The sequence below is a fragment of the Balaenoptera borealis genome (assembly GCF_965194805.1).
Source record: "Balaenoptera borealis genome assembly, chromosome: 4".
Taxonomy (NCBI): domain Eukaryota; kingdom Metazoa; phylum Chordata; class Mammalia; order Artiodactyla; family Balaenopteridae; genus Balaenoptera; species Balaenoptera borealis.
This window is the reverse complement of record NC_138861.1, coordinates 146,957,079-146,970,842: the sequence shown is the minus strand read 5'-3', so window position 1 is coordinate 146,970,842 and position 13,764 is coordinate 146,957,079. Positions and strand designations below refer to the sequence as shown.

Here is a 13,764-nt window from a genome sequence, read left to right as displayed (position 1 = left end):
AAATCTGGAGTATATTCTGAGAATGCCTTTAACTCATTATGATATTTTTGGTCAGCAAACTCTTTCCCATTTATCTATCAAGTGGAAATAATACTGATCAGAATGGTCAAAAAGCTAGAATGAAAAAGTTACATAAACACACTCTTAGAACTGTAACAAACAGTTGAAATTTGTGATTTATTAGTATCACGTCTTAGGATTCCTTCTGTGAAAATTCTAACAACTCTCCGACATGAATTGCTTTGTAAAACGGATGCCAAGTCTTTTATTCATATAAACTCCTCTTCTCCCATACTGTCCTAAACCTATTATCCAGGTGTTCAGTATTTCAAAACGTGGCTTCAGTGTAACAATTAAAGACCTTTTCGGTAAGTCACACACACTCCCTCTGTCAGGTATGAGAAGCCTGGGGCTTTTGTTGGGCCAGTACAGGACTTGACAGACACTTCTTCAAGGATCGTTACCAAATTTATTTCTGTCCTTTTGGTCTGCAACTTCCATTACCAGCAGCTCTTGCCAAAGTTCACTCTCGGTGTGTGTGTGTGTACAGATGCTGAAAACACGAGCCATCTTGTTGGGGCTCACTCGGAAGACAAGAGTCAATGTTCCCAGAAATGCAGCGGTCAGATTTCCTTAAAAAATGTGCAGAGATTGTGTTTTTGGAGATGCAGGCTCAAGTTAAAAGCAAACAAAAATACCACAGAACATATAACAATTTGTATTTTGAGAGATTTGTGATTCTGAATTTGGATCCAGTTCTCTTAAGTACGTATTAAACTTCTCACAGAACATGGCTCTTTCAAAAGAAGTATATTAGTATGAAAACCTCATTTGCAGCTATTTGAGAAATTGGGTCATAAACCTTTTATTTACTACTTCTGAATGAACTCTGCAGGGGCAATATGGCAATAAACAGCGATCAGAGAAGAAAGACAGTTTCATGAAGATAACCTGAAATAATCCAACCGTTTGATAAAACCCATGGAAAGAAAGGCTGGTTTCTCTCATTGATCTTTTCAGCAGTGCCTTTCTCTGTACCTGGGATGTAATTACTGTTATTAAATAGTCTCATGTTGCTGGGATACGATGAATAACCCCACCTGGCCCCAGGCGTGCTGGTTCTCCTCTGGTCTACCGAATCCACCTCATTCTATTCTCTCCACGAGGAATTTAAGTTCTAGAAGGGAGAAACTAATAGGGAGGAAGGGGTATAGTTGATCTATGTACAGCATTGTAAGCATGCGGATATTTGGGTTGGCTTCATCAGGAAAGGCTTCTCAGAAGGGTGATTGCATTTTGTGAGTTGGCTTTGACGGCTCGGTAACCTCCCCTGGCTTCAGGGATTCAGAGCTTCAGAGATTCCTCAGTTCCCCAAACGTTTGTTTGCGGGAAAAACAGGACCTGATATGGGACGGGGGAGAGTGGAGGGGACAGTCCAGTGACCAGGAGAGTGGGAGGAAGTTGGCGAGGCTGGGATGTGTTGGTGCTGCAGGCATGGCTTTTAGCTGATGCTCTTTTTCTTTCTCTCCCTTTTTTTTTTTTTTAAATTAATTAATTAATTAAATTTTTGGCTGCGTTGGGTCTTCGTTGCTGCGCGCTGGCTTTCTCTAGTTGTGGCGAGCGGGGGCTACTCCTCGTTGCTGCACGCGGGCTTCTCATTGCGGTGGCTTCTCTTGTTGCGGAGCATGGGCTCCAGGTGCGTGGGCCCAGCAGTGGTGGCTCATGGGCCCAGTTGCTCTGCGGCATGTGGGATCTTCCCAGACCAGGGCTCGAACCCATGTCCCCTGCATTGGCAGGCAGATTCTCAACCACTGCGCCATCAGGGAAGCCCCCAGAACTTCCTTCCCCCTTTGGAAAAAAGAAAAAGAAAAAGGAAAGAAAAAAGACAACTGTGTTTTGCATAAAAGTTTTTGCCAGAGATAGGTTTCTGCAGGTAGTGTTTTGTGGGGTTTAACCTTCTAGTGTGAAACAAGGACCTCAAGACCCTTAGCAGTGTGTGTACAATTGAACGCATTTTCGTGTATGTACCGCTCTGGTCGCGAGAAGAGAGCGCACGTTGGCGTCCTTGTTGAGCTGTCCCAGTGGGCGTCGCTTTCACACGTTCTGGGCAGAGACGGAGGCTCACAGCCTGGGTGGCTCAGCCGTGCCTCTGGAGCTGGTGGTGGGACTGGGGTTTCAACCCCAGCTCCCGTCAGATGCAGAAGCCCAGGAGTTTTCCATTGCATTATACCCTTTCCCAAGAGGGAAGAAAAAATCTCATCCTTAGGTCAGATAAAAGTGTGCCTTGTCAATTGAAGGTTTGAGAAACACAGGGGAGGTGAGGGAATAAAGACCTGCTGCAAAAGAAGCAGCAGTGAAATTAGCATGAAACGCGAAACTGAGGGAATCTTTTCCGCTCGGAGACATTCAGGAGGCGCAGGTCACCTGGGTTGGGGTCACCTTTGCTTACGTTTTCACACCTCAGACTCAACAAGGAGAAAAACATTGCAGCAAGCTCTCTGGATTTCTTCTTTTCCTTTTTTTCCTGTTCTATTCTCCAACGTGGACCTCACTCCATTGCTTTTTCGTGAAGCAGCTGAGCGCAGGATGGCTGGAGATGCTGTTCCGGCCTGCTGTCAGTTCCTGGCTCCCATCCCAAGCCCAGAGCAAGCCAAGGGAATCTGGATGTGTCTGCTGAGATCATATTGCAAAGTCACTACACAGCTAGCTGGGGCTTTGGCATTGCTTTTTTATTTTTTTCTCCGAAGGCACTTGGGTTGAACCCAAATTGCAGCTTAGTTCCAAGAAGAATAGAAGACATTTTGAAAGCTTTGCCTGCTAGCTCTGCATTCACCAGAGTGTAAGTTGCACCAACCCGGGAGCTTGTCTGTCTTGTTTGCTGCATGTCCCCAGTGATCAGAACCACACCCAGCTCCTTGCAGGAGCTCAGGAAGGACGGAAGGGACAGTGGGTGGCCGCAGGGGTGGCTGTGATCGCCAGTAGTGCCGCAAGATGGTCCTGACACCTGCGGGTCTGGGCCAGGATCCCTTTCTGAGCTCTCAGCATAAACCGTACAGGTGCTTGGCAGTGATGATGGTGCTGGTGACAGCGGCCACCATGTCTTCAATGTACACGTGCAGGTGCTGGCTGAGGCATCTTGCATACAGGGTCACGTTTTCTCTTCATTCAGCCGTAAGTACAAGGCAGGTCATGTTGATAACGCCTTCCTTCGCTAGTAAGGACGCTGAGGTCGGAGAGGGGACGTCTCTCGGCCAGTACTGATGTGCTTGCCTCACAAAGCAGTCAGGCGCCTTCTCAGACTCCTGCTGCCGCCTGCGCCAGCCTTCCTGCATCCTCCCCTGCTTCTCTAGAGCCCCGTCCCCCTCCTGTCTCTGCAGAGGCCTTCCTCCACTCAGCTCCTCCCTAGGTGTCCCCTCCGGCCATGCCCACCCCCTCCCAGTCCCTCCACCTGCCTCAGACACACTCCTCTGGGCACCATCTGCCTTGCTGTCTCTCCCAGCTCCCTCCTTCCTGCTCCCTCTTCTTGGAAGTGAGCTCTTCTGGTTTGCTTCTGGCTTCCCTGTCCATTGCATCTCAGACTCTTCCAGATGCTTCTCTCCTTTGGCTCCACCCCATGTCCTGACCGGCTTGAGGTCTTCTCCTGGGTCTCCGTCCTGCATTGTCTCCCCCTTCCCCCGGTGGCTCATTCCATCCACGGCCAAGAGCATCAGCCTGTTGAGCTCCCGCTGGCCCCTCCCAGCCCATCTCCTGGCCCGTGGTACTCTGGGTCTTCCGTAAGCTCTTCACATCCCCCACAGGACCTTGCACCTTGTCCCCTCTGCCTAGAACCCTTTCCGCCGGTTCTTCACGCGGCTGCATCCTTCTGGTCGTTGAGCTCAGCTCTCAGCTCACGTGTCATCCCAGGAAGGCCTCTCTTGATCTAAATCAGCCACCCCTTTTTGTTAAAGACCCTCTTCTATTCTTTGTAGCACTGACTGCTGTCTTACCTCCATTTTTTGGTGATATTCATTGTTTATCGTGGTATCTAACTTCTACTGGAGCGGAAGCCCCATGAGGGCAGGACTCTCACGTACACCGTTCCCTTCTGTATCCCAGAACCTCTGTCAGTACCAGGATGGGATAGACATTCGGTGAATGAGGAGTGAAAGAATGAACAAACGAGTGCCTGGCATCCTGGAGCTTAAATCCAGATGCCTCTGACCCCTCGGACTTTCCTACCGCACCTCCTGCCTCTGCTTGGACCCTTGTGTAACCATCTCTGCCCTTGTGCACTCACCACAGGTGGTCAGAGAGATCTACAGCGGCTGCAGCGGGCCAGCAGACTCGGAATGTCCTCCCCCCTCCAGCTCCCCGGTGCACAAGGCAGAACTGGAGAAGGTAAGGGGCGTGTTTCTTTCTAGGAATTAACCTTACAGTTAACTCGGGCCTTCCTCGAAGTTTTCATACCACCTCTGATATTTCAGCACTTCTGGTTGAAAAAAGAAAAAAGGAAAAAAATAATGCAGGCCTGCTTCCTCTCTGCCTGCTCTGTACGAAGCTCAGGTTAGCTGTTTTACAGATTGCATGGGTAGTTTTATCCTTCCCAGCTGTAGATGCAGGAATGGCTGTAAAGGGGGCACAGGATCACCTGTGAGGTGATCAAGGTCACCTGCTGTTACACAGCAGCATGAGATCCGCAGGCAGCTCTGTGTTCTTCTGGAATACAGCAGGTGCTTCGTCAGTGCACCTTCCCAGAGGTTTATTCCCAACAGACGCGTAACACTTCCCGTCCTTCTCTGCTCTGTACTTGGGCGCCGTGAGCACGCAGCAGGTGGGTAGGGCTAGCCCTTCCTGCCAGAGCGCGTGAACCCGGCACTCCTGCTGTCTGTCCCTGATGGAGCTCTGTTTGCCTGTATGTGCAGAGATCTCGTTTCCATGGAGATCCCTGTCTTCCTGCCCCACCGTGTTCTGTCGGTAGCCTCTGTCTCAGGAACTTTCTGAGCTCTCCCTCTTTGGCCCCTTCCCTACCAGTGAACAGATCCTTTTTTGTCTATTCTTGTTTTAGTCAGGGTTCTGCAGAGAAACAGAACCAGTGGGGTGTGTATGTATGTATGGGTACACAAATTTTATATATATTATAAAATATACATAAAATTTCAATAAAAATAAAATTCTGCATATAGAATTATATACATACTGAGAGATTTATTATGAGGAATTGGCTCACAAGGTTATGGAGACAGGTAAGTCCAAAATCTGCATCTTGGGGCCTTAGGCTGGAGACCTAGGAGAGCTGATGGCGCAGGTGAAGTCTTCTGGAGGACTGCCCCCCACCACCCCTTGCTTGGGAGACCCATTTTTTATTTTTTTAATTCAGACCTTCAACTGCTTGGGTGAGACCCACCTACACTATGGAGGGCAATCTGCTTACTCAAAGTTCACCAATTTATTTTTTTATTTTTTAAAATTTATTTTATTTATTTATCTATTTATTTAGTTTTGGCTGCGTTGGGTCTTCGTTGCTGCGCGTGGGCTTTTCTCTAGTTGCGGTGAGCCGGGGCTACTCTTTGTTGCGGTGCGCGGGCTTCTCATTGCGGTGGCTTCTCTTGTTGCAGAGCACGGGCTCTAGGCGCGCGGGCTTCAGTAGCTGTGGCACGCGGGCTCAGTAGTTGTGGCTTGCGGGCTCTAGAGCACAGGCTCAGTAGTTGGGGCGCACAGGCTTAGTTGCTCCGCGGCATGTGGGATCTTCCCAGACCAGGGCTCAAACCCATGTCCCCTGCATTGGCAGGCGGATTCTTAACCACTGCACCACCAGGGAAGCCCCAAAGTTCACCAGTTTAAATGTTAGTTTCACCCACAGACACCCTCCAAGTTGACATATAAAGTTAACCTCACAACCCTCACCCTGGTATTGTGACATAGCAGGCCTATTTCTCTTTTTTCCTGATTACAAAACTAATGCCTGTTCACTGCAGAAAATTTAGAAAGTAAAGAAACAGAAATAGGATGGATAAAGTCACTTAGGAGTCTAGAGCTCCTCTCAAACCTCTGCATGTTTTTAAACCAGTTTTTTTCTATTCATGTGTTTCTTTTACAGTTTGGATAATTTGATGCATAAAATTTCTTATGCTGCTTTTTCCTTTTTTCTTTTCAGTTAACCTTTATACTGTTAGCAGTTTTCCAGGTTTTTGAAAACACATAACATGCAACAAGCATGTTTGCATTTTTATCACCTGAGTAATATCAAATTCATATAACTCTATTATTTATATACCCCCCCCCCCAACTAGGCTCTTTTTTTTCTTTTTTGAGTCGTGTAAAGTAACCTGACACTTTTGTGTAAATCTTTGCTGCTTCTCTGACTATTACCTGAGAAAAGATTCCTAGAAGCTGGCTTACTAGACCAAAGGATAGAATTTTTAAAGATTTTGATTCATGGGGCTAAGCAAGTTACTTTCCAGAAGTTTGATCCTATTCAAGCTTTGATGCTGGTTCTCATCAGCAATACGTCAGGGTTGTTCTTTCACCCACTCACACGGGAATTGGCAGTTCTCTTTTACTATCTTGGTTTCTAAGGTGGTGTTGTTAGTGCCTGGCTGGACCTGTTGACCCGGTCCCAGGGTCGCTTCCTGGCCTGAGAGCTGGGCTTTCAGTCCTACTATCACTGGAATATGGCACATACTAGGGTCCCACTAAAGCCATAATTCTTTTTTTTTTTTCTTTTTTAAATTAATTAATTTATTTATTTATGGCTGTGTTGGGTTTTCGTTTCTGTGCGAGGGCTTTCTCTAGTTGCGGCAAGCGGGGGCCACTCTTGATCGCGGTGCGCGGGCCTCTCACTGTCGCGGCCTCTCTTGTTGCGGAGCACAGGCTCCAGACGCGCAGGCTCAGTAGTTGTGGCTCACGGGCTCAGCTGCTCCGCGGCATGTGGGATCTTCCCAGACCAGGGCTCGAACCCGTGTCCCCTGCATTGGCAGGCAGATTCTCGACCACTGCGCCACCAGGGAAGCCCAGCCATAATTCTTTTACTTTGGCTCTTGCCGGTGCCGCTGGGGTTTACTGGCACCTGCCTGCCATCTTGGCCCAGCACTGCCTGGACCCCTTATCACGAGGTGAGCGTGTGTGTCCCTGTGTTCTGGTATCATCCGGATATTTTGATTGTCTCCCTGCTGGCCAGCCTCTGTGGCCCTGGGGTGTAATTTGAGGTTCTGAGGAGGGGTGTTCGGGAGCCATTTCCTTCACTGTGACTCCACAGGGTCTCTGGTTGGAATGGAAGAGGTTCTGCTCATAGAAGAACTATGTCTCTTCTCCTGATACTAACCTAGAGTCCTAATTATGCTCCTCAAATCCATATATTAGGACTAAAATAATTACAAGTATCCCTGTGCCCTTTGATGGTTTTTATAGTAACTCATCTCTCTGTGTATATTCTGACTGTATTGTTATGAGCAGATACTTGACACTCGCCCAGTTATTGGTGAATGCTGGGAGGAAATTAAATGAATGGCGTAGGATTTATTTCTGGAAGGATAATGTGGCTTGGTGAGGGGGAATATTTTATGTACTCCTAATATTTGTTTGGCCAAAAAGTTAGTTCGGGTTTTTCCGTAACATCTTACGAAAAACCCGAACAAATTTTTTGGCCAACCCAATATTTTTTTCAAAATTATTTGCAAGAAAAAGTGATTTGATTGAAACAAGCTTGGTACTATAGCATGTGTTAATATAATCACAGCGACTTTTTTCTTTGTTCTTTCGATGTTTTTAAAGCTCTTGTAGCAAACCAACCAGATAGTCCGTGTTATAGTTGAGCCCTGTCTCCAGATGATTAGGAATGTGGCCCACATTTTCTTTCGCTTTTGAGATGACTTTTGATGGGTCCATGATGCATCACTTGGTCAGTGTGGCCATTGTAAGAATAACTTAATCTTTTGATCCTCCTCACAGAAACTGTCTTCAGAGAGACCAAGCTCAGATGGGGAAGGTGTTACAGAAAATGGAATTGCTGTGTGTAACGGAAAAGAACAAGGTGAGTTCTGTTCATGCCAAAAATAGATAAACCAAAAAAAAAACCCAAAACAGAAGCACTGCAGCCGGGTCTGTAAACTCTATATGGAAAATGTCCTCGGTAATTCAGTTATGCAGATGTCATCATTCTGTGTTACACCCGCAGAAATCCAGAGAAACCCCTTTAGTTGATACTACTCCTCCGTGTCTTTCTTTCAGTCCTTCCAAACGTTGGCCTAGGTTTTCTCCTACTGTTTTGATATGGGCCCTGCGTATATTTTAATTTATGACTTACAGCAGGTTACTTCCTCACCTGATTTACCACTGAGACAAATTTGCTTTGGGGGGCCGCCAGCATCTTGCTGGGAGACATGATTTTCAGGGAAAAGAGCTTTGGATGATGAGACCGGGAACCCACGTGCCCATCCCAACGCTGCCTTTGCTGGAGAGTGAGATTGTGAGCAAGTGTTTCCTCTTTGGTGAGCCTCAGTTTCCCCATCCTTAAAATGAGATTTCTGATCTTTTTAAAAAAGATTGTCTGAAAATATCTTTATTTCACGTTCATTAAAAAAAATTCTTTTTTAATTGTGGTAAAGTACAGATAACATGAAATTTACTGTCTTAACCATTTTTAAGCCCAGTTCAGCGGCATTAAGTATCTTCACAGTGGTGTGCAGCCGTCCCCACCATGGGTCTCTAGAACTTTCCTCATCTTGTAAACTGCAGCTCTGTCCCCACGAAACACTAGCTCCCCATTCTACCCTCCCCCCCCGCTCCTGGCATCTGCCATTCTACTTTCTGTCTCTATAATTTTTGATGACTCTAGAGACCTCATATAAATGAAATCCTATAGTATTTGTCTTTTTCGTGACTGGCTAATGTCACGTATTTCACTCGGCATGCTGTCCTCAAGGTTCATCCACATTGTAGCACGTGACAGGATTTCCTTCCTTTTTAAGGCTGAATAATATTCCCTTGTGTGGACGGACCACATTTCGTTTCTTTGTTTATCCGGTCATCCATTGATGGACAGTTGGGTTGCTTCCACCTTTTGGCTATGGTGAATAATGTTGCTATGGACATGGGGGTACAAATACTGAATTCTTTTTTTTTTTTAAAGTCAGCTTTATAAAGGTGTAAATTATATAGAGTCAAATTCACCCTTTTTGGTGTACGGTTCTTTGACAAACACATGCATGTACCCTTCATCACAATCGAGATGCAGGACATTTCTATCACCCCAAAATGTTCCCTGGTAACCACTGGCCTGTTTTCTGTCCTGTAAGTGGAATCATACAGCGGGCAACCTTCTGGGTCTGGCTTCTCTCGCTCAGTGTATTGCATTTGGGATGTGTCCACGTGGTGGGTCAATGGTCTGTCCCTTTTCTAGGCTGAGAGGATTCCAGTGTGGATGGACCAGTTAGTTTATCCACTCCCCGACTGAAGAACAGCTGGGCTGCTTCCAGGTTTGAGTGGTTTACAAGTAAAGCCGTCGTAGACATCCACAAACAGGCTTTTGCGTGAACACGTTTTCATTTCTCTCGGCTGATACTGCGGAGTGGGACTCTTGTGGTCACAGGCATTCATGTGCCTTCTCACCAGCCTTTTATTGTCGTCTTTGTTTTGTTTTGTCCTTTTCTTTTTATTTTAGCCATCTTGATAGGTGTGTAGTGCTGTGTAATTGTGACTTTAAAACACATTTCCCTACGACTAACAATGTTGAACATTTTTTAGTGTGCTCTTTTGCCAGCCGTTTATTATCTTTGCATATTCTTATTGGATTTTTTTGTTCGTACTGACTTCTGAGAATTCTTTATCTATTCTGAATGCAAGTCCTCTGTCACAGTGGTCCCCAGCCTTTTTGGCACCAGGGACCAGTTTCATGGAAAACAAGTTTTCCACGGACGGGGCCGGGGCGGGGGATCATCCAGGTGGTAACGCGAGTGATGGGGAGCAGCTGTAAATACAGATGAAGCTTCGCTCGCTTGCCCACCACTCACCTTCTCCTCCGCAGCCTGGTTCCTAACAGGCTGCGGACCGGTGCTGGTCCGCGGCCTGGGGGTTGGGGACCCCTGCTCTATCAGATGTCTTTTGCACACATCTTGTCCTAGTCTGTGGCTTGACTTCTAGTTTCCTGCACAGTGTGTGGGCCCAGAGGAGGGGTGGGGTTAGTGGGTGGTGAGGAAGTTTTCCCTGTGCAAGGCCAGAAGCCTCTGTGCTTCCCAGGTGAGCAGTTCTGCCTGCCCAGCTCAACTGCACTCAGTCGCTGGGGTGGTGCAGGTGTCTTCTGGCTCAGAGAGACACAGAGGTCTCCTGGCCTTAAACCAAATAGCAATTCCGGCCGCTAAGAATCTTGGAGCCTAAACCATCTGGGCTATTGTGATATTTCAAGGTTCACGCCAGAGGGTCGTGATCTCTGCCTTGGCCCATGTGATTTTCTAACTCGGTTGTATCTTGAGTGTAATTTTAGTTCTTCCCATCGGAAGTTATTCAGTGGAAGGTATCATCTGTGTCTTCACAGGGCACATTATGTGTAATCAAAGACAGGAAAGCTATCTTTAAGTTTTGCCCTGAAACAGAACAACATACAATCTCAGGGTTCCTGCTCAGATGCCAAGGCTCAGCGGGCATTGCTTTGGCTGGTCTCTTTTCTTGTTTGTGATTTCCTCTCCCAGTGCCCCTGCATGAAATTAGGTTCTACAGAATGATATATACGTCTAGATATACAGGTAAGTGAATATGTCTGCATCTGATAGTCTTCTGTTTCCTTTTAACAAGAGCAGCCTTCTGTGCTTTGTAAAGGTGACCTTGGTTCAAACACTTTTTGCCTGGCAATGGTGCTTTGCCTATAGTAGACCCCCAATGAATAGTCACTGAAGGAAGCTAACAGCCTAAATACATTCTGACCGTCTACCTTAGCTTTTATCCTTGCTGCGCTCTCTTGATTAGCTTGTAATTGAGAAATTCTAGTAAAGCTCCCTTGATCCCAGCCATGTCGTGACTCAGACAGATTTCTCTGCTGGTTGCATGGGAGTAATCCCCAACTCCTGCAGCTTCTCCTAAATGTTAGACTGTCAACTGTACATGGACACCATCCAGATTCTGTGACCAAAGCCACAGGCAATGACTCTAAAACTCTGGTTTCTTCTTTCAAGGTGTCAGGCCCTGGCACGTAATGAGCCAGTATGGTGGGATTTGGGGTGAAGTTAGTAGAGTTCCTACAGATACCGCAGCTGACATGAGCAAAGAGAATTGAGTCCCTAGGGCTGATCTGCGTGGAAGTGACAACTCTCCCCAACTCGCATTGAGCACGTGTACCATTTAATCACAGGTTAACGGGTCTGTTGGTAGACTTAGCAAATCAGTAGTCTGATGATATTCCTCCCACCTGCCTAAATACCAAAACACCTACACTCCCATTTATGTAGGATAAGAGGGAACCATCTGGGTTTATGACATTTACAGCTTTAAAAATGCTGCGAATTAGCTTTGCTTCAGTGCCTGTCAACACCGCCTCCACCCCAGCGCACCACATTGACACTGATGCCATTTAAACTCTGCAGCCTTTCTATTGTACAGCTTCAGTGAGTTGAGAGTTCTGAGTTTTTAGGTTTTTCTTCGTAATTCTATTATGTGTGCTAAATTCTGAGTTTTGTTTATTGAATAACATCAACATATTCTCGTGATTTCTTTCTCACGTTCCTACATCCTGTGGCTTTTTCTTCCAAGGACAGCCTCACTTTTGCTTTTGCAAAAAAGCAGTGGACGTTCAAGGAATTAAAAGTCTTTATTATGTCCTTTCTTTGTAGCCAGAGTCCAGCAAGTACTTTCCCAACAGGAGCAAATCCTAGTAAAACTGGAAGTAAATCTAACATCCTGGCTTTCTCACTTGTCACTCTGAGATGCAGGGAAGGACTGATTCGTGCTCCTGAGCTTTGCAGAAGGTCCCTTCCGGGCACTGACTGTCCTCGCTGAGAGGATCTTCTCTTTTTAAAGCTTATTAGCTTGAGTGGGGTTCTGGTCAAAGACCAACTTCAGGCTCTTTAGAAACAGCTAAGAAGGGTCATCCACTGCTGCTTTCACTGTGGGTTTGGTTGAACTGAAATCAATGATACCGGTATTCCAACCTCGGACTCCATGTCTGATGGCAACTGGGGAGGAGATGTGCCTTCAGACCAAGAGATTAAAGTGGATTCTTGGTGCTTTATTTTACAAGGGGTTGCGTGTGGTGGGAGAGTGTCAGGAGCAGGTGGGAGTGACAGTCCTGTGTTCTGTGTTTCTAATATGACCTGATTTGTTTAAAATAATGTAGAAGTGCTTGTACTAGTCAACTCAGGCTTCCATAACAAGATATCACAGACTGGGCGGCTTAAACAACAGAAGTTTATTTCTCACAGTTCTGGAGGCCAGAAGCCCGAGATCAAGGTGCCATCAGTGTTGGGTGCTGGTGAGGGCCCCCTTCCTGGCTTGCAGACGGCCATCTCTCACTGTGTTCTCATGTGGCCTTTCCCCACGAGTACACCAATCCTGTCGGATCAGGGCCCCACCCTTAAGACCTCATTTAACCTTCAGTGCTTCCTTAGGGACCCCATCTCCAAATACAGCCACACTATGGGGTTAGGGCTTCAACATGTGAATTCTGGGGAGATGCAAACATTCAGTCCGTAGTGCTGATTACCCTGAAATGTAGTGCGGCTTCTTTTTAAAACTATAATGTAGCACCTCCTGCCTCAGACATTGTTAACTGTCGTTTCTTTCTGGAGAGGAAATAAATGTTCAAGCACAGTGACTGGCCTCACGGGACCTCACTGAGTCCGGGGGGTGGGGTGGGGGGAAGAAGATCTGCAGAGCCCAGACGAGGCAGGCCCGGGCGTGGGCGGATGCGCGCTGGCCTCGTTCCCTGGGCGTGGGGCGGGTGGCAGAGTGGAACTAGAGAAGGGGACGGCTTCCCCGCCCCCCAGTGAGAGCAGCTCATGTGGTAGAAAGGAGGGGGGAGGGCATACGCTTTTAGAGGGTAGGTTTAGGAATGAGGCCCATAGTTTATAATCTCACATCCCTGAATCCTCTTCCTCTGAAATTATCCTGTGTGATGTTCATGCATGTTCTGTGTCCACAGGGAGAGGGGTGGGGAAGGAATTCTTGACTTTCATTACATTTTCCGAAAGGTCCGTGCCACCCTCTGAGTTACAGAGGGGTGAGGGGTCCTCCTGGAGAGGACCGAGCAGGGGCTGTTGGGGGTCTCGGGGGTTCAGGTGATGGTGTCTGGCCTTGATGCTGTGGGTCCCTCCAGGGCCCTCCCAGCCCATCCACACTGAGCGAGGCCCTTGGTCCCAGCACCAGGCACAGAACAGCCCTCAGGTGACAGCTCACCTGCCCAGAAGTGCTCTGGCGGGAGGGGTCTTGTCCCTCAGTCCTGGACACATCCTTAGCGTCCACTCTGGTTCTGCGCCTGGTCCCCACCCCTGTGATTCTGTCGGAGGTCGTAGACAAAGCCCGCAGGAGCTGGAGAGAGCAGATTGCCGCCACGGGTCAGACACAGGATAGCAGCCGGCCGCTGGCACTCAGTCGGCTGGGGTCCGGGGAATGTCGTCAGCTGGGCACGTAGGTCCTTGCGCACGGCTGCGGCTTCTCAGGCCCTGTCCCCGCCCGCCGTCGCTTACCAAAATGTGGGTTCAGAGTCACCAGACCTTCCCGTTTTCCAAGGGAAGCCAGAAGTCATTCATCTTCATGCAAAACATTCCTGAGTTTTGTGCATACGGTTTAGCACTGCAGGCCAAA

The 13,764-nt window shown here is 47.6% G+C and overlaps 1 protein-coding gene across 3 annotated transcripts in view; it reads left to right on the top strand.

Moving 5' to 3' along the window:
- AFAP1 (actin filament associated protein 1) overlaps positions 1 to 13,764 on the top strand; it is a 149,935-nt gene that overhangs the window by 95,854 nt on the left and 40,317 nt on the right. For all 3 annotated transcript variants that reach the window (XM_082391441.1, XM_082391440.1, XM_082391442.1), the window contains exons 7-8: positions 4,282 to 4,377; positions 7,927 to 8,008. In XM_082391441.1, the coding sequence (XP_082247567.1) occupies positions 4,282 to 4,377; positions 7,927 to 8,008 (178 nt within the window). The remainder of the gene's footprint in view (positions 1 to 4,281; positions 4,378 to 7,926; positions 8,009 to 13,764) is intronic.